General features: G+C 44.6%; 1 protein-coding gene across 1 annotated transcript; it reads left to right on the top strand.

Annotated features, from left to right (window-relative positions):
* Nucleotides 1-482: 482 nt before the first annotated feature.
* Nucleotides 483-4711, top strand: LOC138675354 (gastrotropin-like). The gene is made up of 4 exons (XM_069763477.1): nt 483-638; nt 2129-2301; nt 2734-2823; nt 4604-4711. Exons 1-4 carry the CDS (start codon nt 572-574, stop codon nt 4655-4657), a joined length of 384 nt encoding a protein of 127 aa, XP_069619578.1. The 5' UTR covers nt 483-571; the 3' UTR covers nt 4658-4711.
* The last annotated feature ends 14299 nt before the right edge of the window (nt 4712-19010 follow it).

Here is a 19010-nt window from a genome sequence, read left to right as displayed (position 1 = left end):
TTGGCTTACATTTGTATTGTGCCGTCAACTGCAATGAATTTGTCGGTCGCACTTGGCCATACCCCATCCCACCCAAAGTCCTAGTCATAAAAATGCCAAAATTCACAACATTTTTGCACAACGTTGAGGTGTCCAAACATTTTTCTCCGTCGTGAATCAGGGCCGTTGGGTCCAATCTGAACGTATAATCTTTTTGTTGGATTTCCACCATTTTTCTCGTGCTTATTTTGATTCATTGTTTGTTCTCTTCGTTTCTCTCGCTGCAGAGAAATCACATTGAGGATCATTACAAGAAGAAGGAAATGACCATCGTCTCAGAATACCTGGAGGATTTCAGGGCAGTAAATTCTAGACTTTATCTACAGTTCAATAACACCGGGGCTGGTGAATCACCGATTGGCACCGCTCGGATTGGGCAAACTTGACCCAACACACCAGTCATAGTAAAGTTCATGTAGGGAGGAGTGAGGGGTCTTATAGTTTAAAAAGCCTCGATCTTCTCATCTCAGTACCTTCTCTTCTTTTCCCATCTTCTGTCCTACTCCATTTATTCTCATCTCCCCAAAGAACCATGAGCTTCACAGGAAAGTACGAGGTGGAAAGCCAGGAGAACTATGAGACCTTCATGTCGATCATTGGTAAGACAAGATGGATGGACAGATATCGTTATACAGGTCGCAGAACTCTGTAGTGACACCTCCTAATTATTTATAGTATGGGAGTATTATTCCTTATAATAAACCTCACAGCTGCTGCAGAACCTCTTTTTGAAGAGTATGGTGGAAATCCCTGTCAATTAGTTGATATGAAAATTCTTATTCTGTTAAAAATTATAGTCTGCAGCAGCTGAGATGTGTATGATGATGTTCTGCAGTAGCTGAGGAGTGTATGATGATGTTCTGCAGTAGCTGAAGTGTGTATGATGATGTTCTGCAGCAGCTGAGGTGTGTATTATGAGGTTTTGCAGCAGCTGAGGTGTGTATTATGATGTTCTGCAGCAACTGAGGTGTATTATGATGCTCTGCAGCAGATGAGGTGTGTATTATGATGCTCTGTAGCAGCTGAGGTGTGTATTATGAGGTTATGCAGCAGCTGAGGTGTGTATTATGAGGTTTTGCAGCAGCTGAGGGGTGTATTATGAGGTTTTGCAGCAGGTGAGGTGTGTATTATGATGTTCTGCAGCAACTGAGGTGTATTATGATGCTCTGTAGCAGCTGAGGTGTATATGATGATGCTCTGTAGCAGCTGAGGTGTGTATGATGATGTTCTGCAGCAGTGGAGGTGTGTAAGATGATGTTCTGCAGAAGCTGAGGCGTCTATGATGTGGTTCTGCAGCAGCTGAGGTATGTATGATGATGTTCTGCAACAGCTGAGGTCTATGATGATGATTTGCAGCAGCTGAGGTATGTATGATGATGTTCTGCAGCAGCTGAGTATTATGAGGTTCTACAGCAGTGGAGGTGTGTATGATGATGTTCTGCAGCAGCTGAGGCGTGCATGATGATGTTCTGCAGGAGTAGAGGTGTGTATGATGATCTTCTGCAGCAGCTGAGGTGTGTATGATGTTCTGCAGCAGCTGAGGTGTGTATGATGATGTTCTGCAGCAGCTGAGGTGAGTATGATGATGTTCTGCAGCAGTTAAGGTTTGTATGATGATGTTCTCCAACAGGTAAGATGTGTATTATGAAGTTCTGCAGCAGCTGAGGTGAGTACGATGATGTTCTGCAGCAGTTGAGCTTTGTATGATGATGTTGTTTAGCAGCTGAGGTGTGTATGATGATGTTCTTCAACAGGTAAGATGTGTATTATGAAGTTCTGCAGCAGCTGAGGTGTATGCTATGATGTTCTGCAGCAGCTTGTACATAACTGTATAATACACATTGTAGCTGCTGGAGAACCTCTTCTTCCATAGAGAGGCAGCGCAGAGGGCTGTACATTTGCACATAACAGTCCTGGCATTGAGGATATCCATGGATGTAAGGGAAGGCAGCAGAATTTCGCCATCTGTGGCTGTAATGTGGGGCCGCAAGGAGCCTTCCAGGGCCAAAATATAGACCTCATAAAATGAAGGACATGGAGTCTATTACTTACTTCATGCAACCATTATGCTTTTTTCTTTCCTTCCCAGGTATCCCAGATGAAACCATCCAAAAAGGAAAAGACTTCAAATTCACCACTGAAGTGGTTCAAAATGGAGATGACTTCACATGGTCCCAAATCTACCCCGGCCACACCATGACCAATAAATTCACTGTAGGAAAAGAGTCTGACATGGAGACCATGAGTGGAAAGAAATTCAAGGTAAGCCTTAAGAGGCATTCTGCCCCTAAAAGTGATTTTTAGCCCCAAACGCATGCATTTAAGTAAAAAAAAAATCCCAAAAGGTGGAAGGTAAAAACTATATAATATTACAATGATGCACATATCTATCCATCCCATTAATTTAACATGTACTACCACTCCTTGCCTATAGGTGTCAGAGTTTATTTTTACTACTTTTAAATTTACTATATTGCTATATATTAGACCTATAAAATAAAATAATTTTTTTTATTAAAATCCAAAAAAAACAGTAGTTTTGCATGAAAAAAAGTTTTTGTTTTTTTTTGCTTAAATTGCATGCAATTCCTTAAACATCCCAAAGGTGGCGTCATGCTTTATTGCTCACTGTCTAACCTTTGCAGGATTCTGAGCCGTCGTGTTATTCTAAATATATGGAATTATTTTACATAGGCGACCGTCCAGCGTGAAGGAGGGAAGATAGTTGTTGACTTTGGCAAATATAAGCATTCATCCGAGATTGTCGGAGGAAAACTGGTGGAGGTGAGTGTGATCGCTACGTAGATGCCCCCATTGATATGGATGCAGAGATGAAAGACAAGAAGTGTTTTCATGGGGACAGAAAATCCTTGTGAATCGGTGGTGGATTATGCACACATCAGCTCCATTCATTCTTAATGGTATGGCTGCGCTAGGCTGGTCTTCAACACTCCCATAAGAATGAATGGAGTGGAGGTCCACATCATCGACCACCGCTCATTTGACATGGGGCTCCAAGTTTTCAGGATCAGTGGGGTTCCTAGAGATAGACCCTCAACAATCAGGAAGTCATTTCCAAAATTGGGAATTGAGAAATTATTCCCTTGGGAATAGATCAAGTCTCGGGATGGGTGGTGCTCCCAGTGGTCAGACCCCTAGAAATCGGAAAGTAACTTAAAAACTTGAGAATACCCTTTAAAGGATTATTCCTACCTTTAAAAGCTATCATTTGTACTTCCAACGATGCCAAGAACGGGGCTCACAAATGCCCCATTGGAATGGAGTGCCATCTCTCCCAGGGAAAGACCAGTTCTCGGGATTGGTGGTGCTCCCAGTGGTCAGACCTCCAGTAATCGGGGATTAACTTCAAAACTTGAGAATACCCTTTAAAGGATTATTCCTATAATTTAAAGCTGTTATCTATCATCCCAACAATCCCAAGAACAGGGCTCTCAAGTGCTCCATTGGAATGTAGTGCCATCTCTCCCATGGAAAGACCAATTCTTGGGATTGGTGGTGCTCCCAGTGGTTAGACCCCTAGAAATCGGAAAGTAGCTTACAAACTTAGGAATACCTTTTAAAGGGTATTCTCATCATAAAAAGCTATCATTTATACTTCCAACGATCCCAAGAACAGGGTTTGTAAATGCCCCATTGGAATGGAGTGTCATTTCTCCCAGGGAAAGAACAATTCTTGGGATTGGTGGTGCTCCCAGTGGTTGAAATAGCGTACCACCTCTCAAATCATTCCCTATGGGACTACTGAAATAAGCCCCTGGCTATCTCATAGAGACAAAACGAAGCGGTGGCGTGCACAAGTTGCCACCGCTCCATCCTATCTGGGTATTTCAGAGAACCAATCTCAGGGATAAGTGGGGCTTCTAGTGGTTGGTCCCACACCGATCCTCAACTTATCACCTATGCTTTAGCTAGGTCATAACTATTAATAATAGGAATAACCCTTTAAGTAACAGTTTTTGTTGCATCCAAGATATATGACCGGATGCAACTTGTACGTTTTCTGAGTATACACCAAGTGCATCCAGTTATCCCGCCAAGGTCGTTGGTTGGGGTGGCATGCATCTGCAACCCCTTTTTCTACTGTTCTTTCCTATAAATAAAGTCACCCCAAGAAAGCATACAATGGGACAAAGAACAGCTACATACATTTAGTAGTGACAGTGCTCTCGGCAGCACAGTCCTATTTAAGTGCACGGGACTGAGCTGCAATACTTCACACAACCACTACAAAGAGTACGGCGCTGTGCCTTGTAAACAGCAGGTGGCCCCTTCAATCAGAAGATCAGTGGGCGTTTTGGAAATCGGACCCTCATCAATCCGGACTTTATGGCCAACCCTTTATGGAGGTCATCAATATCAAAGTCCAAGAAAACTTTGAAATTAAAGTATAAGGTATAAAATATGGGGGAGAGCATCAGCATCTGTTGTGGCCTGGTGTAGACTTCAGACTACCAGTAATTTTCAGGATGTCCTTCGTTAAATTAATGTTCGCATATCTAATATCCATTAGTAATGTTTATCTCTTACATTCTTTTCCATTTAGATTTCAGAAGCTGGCGGTGTGACTTTCAAGAGGATCAGTAAAAGAATTGCCTAAAGACAAACCCAGTTTTTATGTATTACAAAATATAATAAACCTGTTAAAGTAGAATCTGTCTTGTGTTTCCTTATATGCATTATACAGCCATGTAATCTTTTGTACCAGGTCTCCATTGAGGAGATGGTTAGCTAGTGCCCTGCTAGGGCCTTCCCCTCTTTGCAATGTTACGTCGTACACTGCACTACACTCTGCTCCATCTGTACTTTAGGGGGTGACCATCACATCAGAGCGCAAAATAAGGGAGCTACATAATGTATTACAAAATTAAAATAGGCTGCGTTCCTTGCCAGTGTCGGACTGGGGTGCGGAGAGCTCACTAGTACCTGGTGGGCCCAATGCAAATATTACTTTACCCTCATTCACAAATTTACCTTTGCTTCTATATAATAATAATAATAATCTAGGCAGTTTGGTAAATGAAGAATGAGATACTGCTTCTGTGAATCAAGTGTATGAATATATGTTATATAAGGAGGTGGGGCCCACCAGGGGATTCTCCTCTTCTCCAGTGGGCCAGTCCAAGGCCGTTCCATTCTTCAAGGGAAACTATCATTAGAAAATGAAATATTTTTGTCAATTTTTTTTGTCAATTTTTTTATTCTTTTTACTTTTGCCAATGCTTTTTTTTTTATATCACAAGCTGTATAAAAAATTGAAATATTGCAATTTTCACTCTGAGCCAATGTGGCAATATATGTACCTTAGCAAAAATGAACATACTCTGACCACAGGGGGAGCTGTGACATGGCATACTGTGATTGGTGGATCCTGCCAGTATAGATGTGTTACCTGTCACTGTAATCCTTCCTCTGCTGATAAGGAGCCTGCTGAAAACTCTTCCTGAAAGAACAGGAAGTATGAGTATAAAAAGACCAAAAGGCAGGGCGAAAATTGCAAGAGTACTGATGTCTTTTTTTGGTAAAGATTGTGATATAAAAAAATTGCCAAAAAGTTTAACCAATAGACAATGTCATGATGTTTGCTTCCCTTTAAGTTATTGGGGCACCTTCTTTGGATATTATGGGGCACCTTCTTTGGATATTATTATATCTCCCACCAGGGCTGGCCTATGGGGTATATAATCTCTGGGCATATTATCTTCTGAAATAACACTTGTGGGCAAAACTTGTGAGACTGACACAAGTTTTGGTTTCCACAGTTTGCTGTTCATGCATTTTTAGATAAGTCTGCAGAACGTACAGTAATTGGACTTCAGAAAGTTGGGGTAAAGTTATTTTCTCTGATGAAGCCCCCGTTCTGACTGTTTGGGACATCTGGAAAAATGATTGTCCGGAGAAGAAAAGGTGAGCGCCACCATGAGCCCTGTGTCTGCCATCATCAATAAAGCCTCCTGAGACTACTCAGACTTTTCATCCATGGAGGGGGTCACTCACGATTTTCCTTAGGAACACTGCCATGAATAAAGAACGGAATCTAATCACCCACCAAGAGCAACTTCTCCTAACCATCCAGGAGCAATTTGGTGATGAACAATGCTTTCTCCGGCATGATGGAGACCATGTCATAGGGCAAAAGTGATAACTAAGGGCCTCGGGCAGTGTCAGACTGGGTTGCCAAGGCCCACCAGTAACATTGACATTGGGGGTGGGCCCACTTTTCACCTGCATACAAATATTACACTACTTTATGAAGGCCTCTACAATTTACCCCTCGGGCTCCCTAAAATCTCGTTAGAAGGACACCAGACATTATTGGCGCCTATATCTTCTAAAGAGATACTGGACACGCTAGCACTGATACCCAATGGGAAGGCCCCGGGCCCCGATGGTTTTCCTGTTATTTATTATAAAAAAATTATTAAACAGCTTCTGCCTCACTTAGTATCACTGTTCAATTCACTCTTAGAAGGTCAACCCTTGCCTAGACAGTCCCTTGAAACCTTTATCTCTGTAATCCCTAAGGAGGGTAAGGACCCTACAGCCTGTTCGAGCTACAGACCTATTTCCCTTCTTAATTCAGATATTAAGCTCTGTGCCAAGATTTTAGCAAATAGGCTGAGCTCTTTTCTACCAAAGCTGATCCATACAGACCAGGTGGGATTTGTGAGGGGGAGGGAAGAAAAAGATAATTCAACCAAAATTATTCAGGCTATAGCGTCTGCTAAGAGCAGAGGGATCCCCTTGGTCCTCCTCTCGACAGACGCGGAGAAGGCATTTGACAGGGTGAGTTGGTGTTTCATGGAACAAGCCTTGATGAAGTTTGGCTTTCCACCACAATTTATCGGCGCAATTTTCTCCCTTTACTCACAACCTACGGCTAAGGTACGAGTTAATGGCACCCTGTCAAATAGCTTCAATATTCACAATGGTACGAGACAGGGATGCCCATTGTCCCCGTCTTTGTTTATTCTAGTCATGGAAACACTAATTAAAAAAATAAGACAGGAAGCACGGATCGGAGGTCTGAAGATTGGCTCGATAGAGTTAAAAACTTTGGCCTTTGCCGATGATTTGCTTCTCTTGATCACCAACCCTTCCCAGGCCTTCCCAGTAACTCTAGACATCCTACTTCAATTTGGGCACCTATCTAATTTCAAAGTTAATACTGCAAAATTTTTAGCCTTAAGTATTTCTTTTCCCCACTCATGTCTTGATGAGTTATATTCACTATGTCCCTTCTCTTGGGCTACGCACTCTATAAAATATCTAGGTATAGATATCACAAAGAACCCTAGTCTCCTTTTTCAAGCGAATTATTCAGCCCTAATCAAAAAGGTGCAAGGCCTGCTGAAAACTTATAATTTGCCCACACTGTCATGGCTAGGACGTGTCAACGTCTTCAAGACGTATATTATGCCAATTATCTTGTATACGTTGAACATTGTCCCGATTAATATCCCGCAAACTTATTTTAAAAATCTTAAATCACTAATAACCAAATTCATCCGGAAACAGAAATCAGCTACAATCACATACAGATTTCTCTCCCGCTCGACTTTATCTGGTGGTTTGAGATTACCTGACCCAGCCCTGTATTTCCGAGCAGTCCACATATGTAGATGGTTGAAGATTGTGGCTAGTTTTGAGAGAGGCGACCATGACAGTATTGAATTAACATTGTTGGGACCAACGGGGATACCTTACCTTTGGTCACTGGCTAAACCTCCCAGTGAACTCAGACTGGACGATGTGACCCTAACTACACTTAAAATCAAGCGTTTGATAAACAAGGACCTACCTTCGGACTCCTTCCCCTCTATGTTTGCCCCCATCTGCTCTATACCATATCTGTTAGACCCCAACTATAGAGACCCATACGGATTGTTGTCCTCTCTCCCTAGGGAGCCGCTGAAGAACTTCTACAATGGAAAAATTTTATATAGAGGAAACTGGCCCCCAAGCTCCTTGACGCAGCCCAAAAACTTTCTGCAAACACAACACCTCAGACGTACGCTCCTTGATTTCAAAAAGAGGTTCCCCCGGGGCTCTACCTGGTCATGGCTCGATATAATGACTAAAATCCCTCACCCCGAAATGAAAAGTGTTTCTCGTGTCTATGCCCCGCTCGGCTCTATCAATAACCAAGCTAAACCTGCATTTATTCATTCCTGGGAGCTGGAGATGGGGGTTGTTTTCACGGAGACGCAAATTTCTAAAATTGTGGCTTTTGCACGGGGGTTTTCCCGCTGCATACTGCTTCAAGAAAACTCCTATAAAATCTTGACCAGGTGGCACTTAACGCCTGCCAAATTGTTTCATCTAGGTCTGACAGAAGACAGCTCCTGTTGGCGCTGCCGTGGGTCCCTGGGCCACCACACCCACATTTTTTGGGAATGTCCTAATTTGTCAAAATTCTGGGGGGGGGGGGATTCATGAGACCCTTAAGAGACTAAATTTAATTAAAACTAATTTACAGGCTTCTGAAGTCTTAAGGTACCATCACATTTAGCGACGCTGCAGCGATATTGACAACGATGCCGATCGCTGCAGCGTCGCTGTTTAGGTCGTCGTGTGGTCGCTGGAGAGCTGTCACACAGACAGCTCTCCAGCGACCAACGATGTTGAAGTCTCCGGGTAACCAGGGTAAACATCGGGTTACTAAGCGCAGGGCCGCACTTAGTAACCCGATGTTTACCCTGGTTACCATTGTAAAAATTAAAAAAAAAAAAACAGTACATACTTACATTCTGGTGTCTGTCCCCGGCGTCAGCTTCCCTGCACTGTGTCAGCGCCGGCCGGCCGTAAAGCAGAGCACAGCGGTGACAACACAGCCGGCCGGCGCTGACAGTGCAGGGAAGCTGATGCCGGGGGACAGACACCGGAATGTAAGTATGTACTGTTTTTTTTTTTTTTATTTTTACAGGGCCGCGCTTAGTAACCCGATGTTTACCCTGGTTACCATCCTAAAAGTAAAAAAAAACAAACACTACATACTTACCTACAGCCGTCTGTCCTCCAGCGCTGTGCTCTGCACTCCTCCTGTACTGGCTGTGAGCACAGCGGCCGGAAAGCAGAGCGGTGACGTCACCGCTCTGCTTTCCGGCTGACCGACGCTCACAGCCAGTACAGGAGGAGTGCAGAGCACAGCGCTGGAGGACAGACAGCGGTAGGTAAGTATGTACTGTTTGTTTTTTTTACTTTTAGGATGGTAACCAGGGTAAACATCGGGTTACTAAGCGCGGCCCTGCGCTTAGTTACCCGATGTTTACCCTGGTTACCAGTGAAGACATCGCTGGATCGGTGTCACACACGCCGATCCAGTGATGTCAGCAGGAGTCCAGCGACGAAATAAAGTTCTGGACTTTATTCAGCGACCAACGATCTCCCAGCAGGGGCCTGATCGTTGGTCGCTGTCACACATAACGATTTCATTAACGATATCGTTGCTACGTCACAAAAAGCAACGATATCGTTAACAATATCGTTATGTGTGAAGGTACCTTTAGAGTTTGGGCCCCCTGGAGAGAGCTGCGAGCAAGCGGGTATAGTTAATCCACTTTTGCTTCTCTAGGTATGCCCACAATGTTTTTGGTTGGGACTGGCTATATGTTCGCAGAATGTATTTGTTACCGGTTTTGACTCAATGTATAGTACCATTTCTTGATGTACTGGTTTAAACCCCACCCTGCTTCTTTTCCTCCCTTTGATTTTTCCCTGGTTCTCTCACTCCCTGTCCTCCCTTCCATTACACCAACCCCTATTCTTCCCCCTTCACCCTCCCCCCCTCCATTCCCCTCGCCTCACTCCCCCTAATAACGTGTTATCTGAAGAGTTTATTACTGACTTTGAATGTATTTGCCTGTATATTGCGCTTAATTGTCATTGCTTCTACGTTTATTCATAAATAAAGAATTTACAAAAAAAAAACAAATATTACACTACCCCCTGTGATGCAGTGACCCCTGTAACATGTAGGGGGCGCTGCATGGTCTCCCCAGTATACGCATGGAGGTGTATTGAGGCTGTGAGAGTGCATGGCAGTGGCATGCATGGACGTGATTATGTGACAAAGTCCAACATTGTGGTGAATGGCCGATATGTGTGTCGCAGAGGAGGAGACTCTGCGCTGCCAGCCTGAAGCAGTGTGGTGTTCTGGGACCTATAGTCCCACAAGTATTTTGTGTTGTATAATAGTCATGGGAGGTTGGCAGGGCTAGTTATGTGCGATGGGCGGGACAAACTAGCCACACACACCCACACTCCCACCCAGGGGAGTGGTTTAAGGGTATGTAATGTGACCAGGGTGTGGGTCACATGGTCCTGTGTATGGTCCTGTGAGTTTCCTGTTTGAAGCCTGTGTTGGAAGACCTGGGAGGAGGCTTCCTGAAGAGCACATGGTGGGGCTTCAGACCTGGTGGCCTGGGGTGTTGGACTACCGTCCTGAATAGCACCCGGACAGGTCACATGCCTGGGGTGTTGGACGGAGTCCTGAATAGCAACTGGACAGGCCACATGCTTGTGTGTTGGGAGGTTCTGGGAGTAGAACCGGATCCCTGAAAAGCGCACAGTGAAACTGTTGGGGAAGCTACCGTCCTTCGGTGGGTCTGGACTGACTAAGATATGCCGCCCAGGCAAGTTGGTGATTCCCGTGAGGCAGCTTTCCCAGAGGACTGACAAGGAGTCAGCAGGTGGAGCAGGAGCTCCCGTCAGGTACCTGTACAGACTGTTGGTACTTGTGATATGAACTGTGTGGTAACCCACAGCAACTGGTCAGGGGAGGACCAGCGTGTTTAGTTGCTGCAACCGTAATGTCATATGTTGGTGCCTGTTGTGCTCCATGGACACTAATCAACTGTATGGCGTGCGGTCACCCATGATAACTGGACACAGAGGTTCAGCGTGATCAGTGACTGCGTTTTCAAAGCCGTATACTGTTAATGTGAAGATTGATGCAAAGACTGTTTGCTTTTTGTTCATATTTCTGTGGATTATGGTGCCATAATAAACCATGGGGACTGTTTTGTGTGAAAAACCGTGCCCGTGTGCTTGAATCCCGTGCTAAGCGAGTGTCCCCCTATAGTGTTACCTATATCTCTCTATAATAATAAGCTGGGTAGTTTGGTTAATGAATGATGAGTTGCTGCTTCTTTTCTGTACAGATTGATTGAAGTGAATTATGCCAAGTACTGTCCATACAAGGGGATTGGGAGCTCAGATCTGCATAGGGGCCCACTGGGAGATTGCCCTGTTAGCCTATGGGGCCAGTCCGAGCCTGGCCTCGGGGAACAAAACATTGACATTTTGGGTCCATGGCCAAGAAACTCCCCAGATCTTAATCTCATTGAGTTTTTGTGATTAATCCTCAAAAAAGTGGGTGGGCAACAAAAACTGTGATAAGTGTTGTGAATTCTGTTGTCGGGCTCCCTCCTGTGGTCATGAATGGTACTTCGGCTGGTTCTATCCATAGAATTGCTCTGGTGGCTGTGGGTGTTTCTGAGTTTCCTTCCACAGGAGACGAGGTTAATTCGTTAGCTGGCTGCTCTATTTACTCCACTTAGATCTTTGCTCCATGCCACCTGTCAATGTTCCAGTATTGGTCTTGTTCACTCCTGGATCGTTCTTGTGACCTGTCTTCCCAGTAGAAGCTAAGTCCTGCTTGTTTTTCTCTGGTTTGCTATTTTTCTGTCCAGCTTGCTATTTTGTTTTTGTCTTGCTTGCTGGAAGCTCAGGGACGCAGAGGGTGCGGAGGGTCTTTTTGCGCCCTCTGTGTGGTCTTTTTGTAGGTTTTTGTTCTGACCGCAAAGCTACCTTTCCTATCCTCGGTCTGTTTAGTAAGTCGGGCCTCACTTTGCTAAATCTATTTCATCTCTGTGTTTGTATTTTCATCTTTACTCACAGTCATTATATGTGGGGGGCTGCCTTTTCCTTTGGGGAATTTCTCTGAGGCAAGGTAGGCTTTATTTTTCTATCTTCAGGGCTAGCTAGTTTCTTAGGCTGTGCCGAGTTGCATAGGGAGCGTTAGGAGCAATCCACGGCTATTTCTAGTGTGTGTGATAGGATTAGGGATTGCGGTCAGCAGAGTTCCCACGTCCCAGAGCTCGTCCTTTATTATCAGTAACTACCAGGTCATTCCGTGTGCTCTTATCCACCAGGTCCATTATTGTCCTGACCACCAGGTCATAACAGTACAGGTGTCCCAAAGTACTAATGCATCTCAATAGAGGGATAAGAGAAGTTCTGATACCATTTTTTTTTCTTTGCAGTGTGTTTTGTCTCTCTTTTCCCCTTTACATCTGGGTGGTTCAGAACACAGGTGTAGACATAGACATTCAAGGTCTGTCCTCTTTGATGGATAATCTCACTATAAGTGTACAAAACATTCAAGATTTTGTGGTTCAGAATCCGATGTCAGAGCCTAGGATTCCAATTCCTGATTTGTTTTTTGGTGATAGATCTAAGTTCTTGAATTTCAAAAATAATTGTAAATTGTTTCTTGCCTTGAAACCTCGCTCCTCAGGTGACCCTGTTCAACAAGTAAAGATCATTATTTCTTTGTTACGTGGTGACCCTCAAGACTGGGCATTTTCCCTTGCGCCAGGGGATCCGGCAATGCGTGATGTTGATGCGTTTTTCCTGGCGCTTGGATTGCTTTATGACAAACCTAATTCAGTGGATCAGGCAGAGAAAATCTTACTGGCTCTGTGTCAGGGTCAGGATGAAGCGGAGATATATTGTCAGAAGTTTAGAAAGTGGTCTGTGCTCACTCAGTGGAATGAATGTGCCCTGGCAGCGATCTTCAGAAAGGGTCTCTCTGAAGCCCTTAAGGATGCTATGGTGGGATTTCCCACGCCTGCTGGTCTGAATGAGTCTATGTCTTTGGCCATTCAGATCGATCGACGCTTGCGTGAGCGTAAAGCTGTGCACCATTTGGCGGTACTATCTGAGCATGGGCCTGAGCCTATGCAATGTGATAGGACTTTGACCAGAGCTGAACGGCAAGAACACAGACGTCGGAATGGGCTATGTTTTTACTGTGGTGATTCCACTCATGCTATCTCCGATTGTCCTAAGCGCACTAAGCGGTTCGCTAGGTCTGCCACCATTGGTACGGTACAGTCTAAATTTCTATTGTCCGTTACTCTGATTTGCTCTTTGTCATCCTATTCTGTTATGGCATTTGTGGATTCAGGCGCTGCCCTGAATTTGATGGACTTGGAGTATGCCAGGCGCTGTGTTTTTTTCTTGGAGCACTTGCAGTATCCTATTCCATTGAGAGGAATTGATGCTACGCCTTTGGCCAAGAATAAGCCTCAGTACTGGACCCAATTGACCATGTGCATGGCTCCTGCACATCAGGAGGATATCCACTTTCTGGTGTTGCATAATCTGCATGATGTGGTCGTTTTGAGGTTGCCATGGCTACAGGTCCATAATCCAGTATTGGACTGGAAATCTATGTCTGTGTCCAGCTGGGGTTGCCAGGGGGTACATGGTGATGTTCCATTTTTGTCTATTTTGTCTTCCACTCCTTCTGAAGTTCCAGAGTTTTTGTCGGATTATCGGGATGTATTTGATGAGCCCAAAGCCAGTGCCCTACCTCCTCATAGGGATTGCGATTGTGCTATTAATTTGATTCCTGGTAGTAAGTTTCCTAAGGGCCGATTGTTCAATTTATCTGTGCCAGAACACGCCGCTATGCGGAGTTATATAAAGGAATCCTTGGAGAAAGGCCATATTAGCCCGTCGTCATCACCGTTAGGAGCAGGGTTCTTTTTTGTGGCCAAGAAGGATGGTTCTTTGAGACCTTGTATTGATTACCGCCTTCTCAATAAAATTACAGTCAAATTTCAGTATCCTTTGCCGTTGCTGTCTGATTTGTTTGCTCGTATTAAAGGGGCTAGTTGGTTCACCAAGATAGATCTTCGAGGGGCGTATAATCTTGTGCGTATTAAACAAGGCGATGAATGGAAAACAGCATTTAATACGCCCGAGGGCCATTTTGAGTACCTGGTTATGCCATTCGGGCTTTCCAATGCTCCATCAGTATTTCAGTCCTTTATGCATGACATCTTCCGAGAGTACCTGGATAAATTCCTGATTGTGTATTTGGATGACATTTTGGTCTTTTCGGATGATTGTGAGTCTCATGTGAAGCAGGTCAGAATGGTGTTCCAGGTCCTTCGTGCGAATTCCTTGTTTATGAAGGGGTCAAAGTGTCTCTTTGGAGTTCAGAAGGTTTCATTTTTGGGGTTCATTTTTTCCCCTTCTACTATCGAGATGGACCCTGTTAAAGTCCAGGCCATTTACGATTGGACTCAGCCGACATCTGTGAAGAGCCTGCAAAAGTTCCTGGGCTTTGCTAATTTTTATCGGCGCTTCATCGCTAATTTTTCTAGTGTTGCTAAACCGTTGACTGATTTGACCAAGAAGGGTGCTGATGTGGTCAATTGGTCTTCTGCAGCTGTAGAGGCTTTTCAGGAGTTGAAGCATCGTTTTTCTTCTGCCCCTGTGTTGTGCCAGCCAGATGTTTCGCTCCCGTTTCAGGTTGAGGTTGATGCTTCTGAGATTGGAGCTGGGGCTGTTTTGTCGCAAAGAAGTTCTGATGGCTCGGTGATGAAGCCATGTGCTTTCTTTTCTAGAAAGTTTTCGCCTGCTGAGCGCAATTATGATGTTGGTAATCGAGAGTTGTTGGCCATGAAGTGGGCATTCGAGGAGTGGCGTCATTGGCTTGAAGGAGCCAAGCATCGCGTGGTGGTCTTGACAGATCACAAGAATTTGACTTATCTTGAGTCTGCCAAACGGTTGAATCCGAGACAGGCTCGATGGTCATTATTTTTCTCCCGTTTTGATTTTGTGGTTTCGTACCTTCCGGGCTCTAAGAATGTGAAGGCTGATGCCCTGTCAAGGAGTTTTGTGCCTGACTCTCCGGGTGTTCCTGAGCCGGCGGGTATTCTCAAAGAGGGGGTAATTTTGTCTGCCATCTCCCCTGATTTGCGGCGGGTGCTGCAAAAATTTCAGGCTGATAGACCTGACCATTGCCCAGCGGAGAAACTGTTTGTCCCTGATAGATGGGCTAGTAGAGTTATCTCTGAGATTCATTGTTCAGTGTTGGCTGGGCATCCTGGAATCTTTGGTACCAGAGATTTGGTGGCTAGATCCTTTTGGTGGCCGCCTTTGTCACGGGATGTGCGTTCTTTTGTGCAGTCCTGTGGGACTTGTGCTCGGGCTAAGCCCTGCTGTTCTCGTGCCAGTGGGTTGCTTTTGCCCTTGCCGGTCCCGAAGAGGCCCTGGACGCATATTTCTATGGATTTTATTTCAGATCTCCCCGTCTCTCAAAAGATGTCGGTCATTTGGGTGGTTTGTGATCACTTTTCTAAGATGGTCCATTTGGTACCTTTGTCTAAATTGCCTTCCTCCTCTGATTTGGTGCCATTGTTTTTCCAGCATGTGGTTCGTTTGCATGGTATCCCGGAGAACATCGTTTCTGACAGAGGTTCCCAGTTAGTTTCGAGGTTTTGGCGATCTTTTTGTGCTAGGATGGGCATTGATTTGTCTTTTTCCTCGGCTTTCCATCCTCAGACAAATGGCCAAACCGAACGAACTAATCAGACTTTGGAAACATATCTGAGATGCTTTGTTTCTGCTGATCAGGATGATTGGGTGTCCTTTTTTCCTTTGGCTGAGTTCGCCCTTAATAATCGGGCCAGCTCGGCTACTTTGGTTTCGCCGTTTTTCTGCAATTCTGGTTTCCATCCGCGTTTCTCTTCAGGGCAGGTTGAGTCTTCGGACTGTCCTGGTGTAGATACTGTGGTGGATAGGTTGCAGCAGATTTGGACTCATGTGGTGGACAATTTGACATTGTCCCAGGAGAAGGCTCAACGTTTCGCTAACCGCCGGCGCTGTGTGGGTCCCCGACTTCGTGTTGGGGATTTGGTTTGGTTGTCGTCTCGTTATGTTCCTATGAAGGTTTCCTCTCCTAAGTTTAAGCCTCGTTTCATTGGTCCGTATAAGATTTCTGAGGTTATCAATCCTGTGTCATTTCGTTTGGCCCTTCCTGCTTCTTTTGCCATCCATAATGTGTTCCATAGGTCGTTATTGCGGAGATACATGGCGCCTGTGGTTCCATCCGTTGATCCTCCTGCCCCGGTGTTGGTTGAGGGGGAGTTGGAGTATGTGGTGGAGAAGATTTTGGATTCTCGTATTTCGAGACGGAAACTCCAGTACCTGGTCAAATGGAAGGGTTATGGTCAGGAAGATAATTCCTGGGTTTTTGCCTCTGATGTTCATGCTGCCGATCTGGTTCGTGCCTTTCATTTGGCTCATCCTGGTCGGCCTGGGGGCTCTGGTGAGGGTTCGGTGACCCCTCCTCAAGGGGGGGGGGTACTGTTGTGAATTCTGTTGTCGGGCTCCCTCCTGTGGTCATGAATGGTACTTCGGCCGGTTCTATCCATGGAATTCCTCTGGTGGCTGTGGGTGTTTCTGAGTTTCCTTCCACAGGTGACGAGGTTAATTCGTTAGCTGGCTGCTCTATTTACTCCACTTAGATCTTTGCTCCATGCCACCTGTCAATGTTCCAGTATTGGTCTTGTTCACTCCTGGATCGTTCTTGTGACCTGTCTTCCCAGTAGAAGCTAAGTCCTGCTTGTTTTTCTCTGGTTTGCTATTTTTCTGTCCAGCTTGCTATTTTGTTTTTGTCTTGCTTGCTGGAAGCTCAGGGACACAGAGGGAGCCCCTCCGCACCGTGAGTCGGTGCGGAGGGTCTTTTTGCGCCCTCTGTGTGGTCTTTTTGTAGGTTTTTGTGCTGACCGCAAAGCTATCTTTCCTATCCTCGGTCTATTCAGTAAGTCGGGCCTCACTTTGCTAAAATCTATTTCATCTCTGTGTTTGTATTTTCATCTTATCTCACAGTCATTATATGTGGGGGGCTGCCTTTTCCTTTGGGGAATTTCTCTGAGGCAAGGTAGGCTTATTTTTCTTTCTTCAGGGCTAGCTAGTTTCTCAGGCTGTGCCGAGTTGCATAGGGAGCGTTAGGAGCAATCCACGGCTACCTCTAGTGTGGTATGATAGGATTAGGGATTGCGGTCAGCAGAGTTCCCACGTCTCAGAGCTCGTCCTATGTTAGTAACTATCAGGTCACTTTGTGTGCTCTTAACCACTAGGTCCATTGTGGTTCTGAATCACCTGTTCATAACAGTACTGGAGGCCCAAAGTACTAATGCTTCTCAATAGAGGGAAAAGAGAAGTTGAGACCATTTCCATGGCTTTTTCTAGTGTGTGTGATAGGATTAGGGATTGCGGTCAGCAGAGTTCCCACGTCCCAGAGCTCGTCCTTTATTATCAGTAACTACCAGGTCATTCCGCGTGCTCTTATCCACCAGGTCCATTATTGTCCTGACCACCAGGTCATAACAGATAAGCTCCAAGTACTGATTAGATAAGAATGGGCGGTTATCAGTGAGGATTTGGGCCAGAATCTGATAGCCAGGGCGAAAGGCAGAAGCAGGTATGGACTGGGGCTGAAATTCAGCCCTTGCATTTGAAATCATACAGGCCCATGTTGTCCCTGTCCCCATGAACCAGATGGGATATATTACTAATATTACCCTAGATAGAGGAAAGCAAGATGTACTATGAGACCAATATTTCTAATGATACCGGTGGCCTGCTGGGGTAAGTGACTGAATCAGTGACTTTGTGCTCCATCACAACAGTATGGGTGTCTTGAGAATACCGATTCTGTTAACAACATTGCAGACAAGGCGGCCCATGACCAGACAGGCCCTTCTGGCATTTGCCAGAATTGCTAGATGGCCAGTCCGACCCTAGGCAGAAGTCTTGAAAAATTAGGGTCAACCCTGCAAATATTGAGTTTTTGCAAAAAGTTGATGCATTTGTCAACAAAAGTTTAAAAACTTATGAAAAGTTGATAATTTTATGCCAGTATCCACAGAACAGTCTGACAAAAAGATCTAAAAACACTGAAGCAACAAACTTTGAGAAAAACAAAACTTTCGATCTCAAAACTTTTGACCTCGAAGCTGGAAAGTCTAACTGTGATGGGTTCGGCCCTGGAACTTGAACCTCTAGTCTCACTAGCCTTTGTGCACCAACCTATGAAAGACAAGCTGTAGCTGCATTCCTTAGTTTATTAATAGGGCAGTATTATTTGGACAGTGCATGACTGTATTATTTGGTAACTTTACGGCTCACAATAAAAGCGGGAAGGATCGCTGTCAGAAATCCTATTAACACTTAACTGCACACTATGCAAGTATCTGTTTGCAAACGTATTTGACAGTGTAGTCAGTAAGAAGGTGTATGTAGTTACAGAAGTGTTACAATACATTTACAATTTTTATTTACTTTTCCCACATGGCAGCATATAAAAATCACAGCGTTGGTTACAGTTTAGACTGTGCATGAACTGTAAAACTGTAATGTTGCCTGGAGTTTGCAATTTCATTGACTTACTGACTTTTGGGACTCCCAGGGAACCTGAGAACGGGGCTTAGCTAATTCCAATATTCCCATAAACAATTAATGATGCCAAGGTCGAGCATGCTCACCGCCATGACTGGGTACCCAGTAAATTTGGAGTAAAAAGCATCACATGTTGTATGGCGAAAGAAATAAGCACTTCCCTTTAAATTTGTAGGCTTTTAGCCCAAGAGAGGTATGATGTATAAATACACTGCTCAAAAAAATAAAGAGAACACTAAAATCCCACATCCTAGATATCACTGAATGAAATATTCCAGTTGTAAATCTTTATTCATTACATAGTGGAATGTGTTCATAACAATAAAATCTAGAAATGATCAACGTAAATCACAACTAATATCCCACGGAGGTCTGGAGTTGGAATGATGCTCAAAATCAAATTGGAAAATGAATTTACAGGCTGATCCAACTTCAGTGGAAATGCCTCAAGACAAGGAAATGATGCTAAG

Source organism: Ranitomeya imitator, chromosome 4, assembly GCF_032444005.1.
Source record: "Ranitomeya imitator isolate aRanImi1 chromosome 4, aRanImi1.pri, whole genome shotgun sequence".
Classification (NCBI taxonomy): Eukaryota; Metazoa; Chordata; class Amphibia; order Anura; family Dendrobatidae; genus Ranitomeya; species Ranitomeya imitator.
This window is presented reverse-complemented; position numbering and strand designations above follow the sequence as displayed.

Excerpts from the sequence above, each read along its gene's own strand:
- LOC138675354 (XM_069763477.1), top strand. The coding sequence starts at position 572 with ATGAGCTTCACAGGAAAGTACGAGGTGGAAAGCCAGGAGAACTATGAG. Across the intron at positions 2,302-2,733 it reads TGAGTGGAAAGAAATTCAAG|GCGACCGTCCAGCGTGAAGG; the intron begins GTAAGCCTTAAG and ends TATTTTACATAG. Across the intron at positions 2,824-4,603 it reads TCGGAGGAAAACTGGTGGAG|ATTTCAGAAGCTGGCGGTGT; the intron begins GTGAGTGTGATC and ends TTTTCCATTTAG.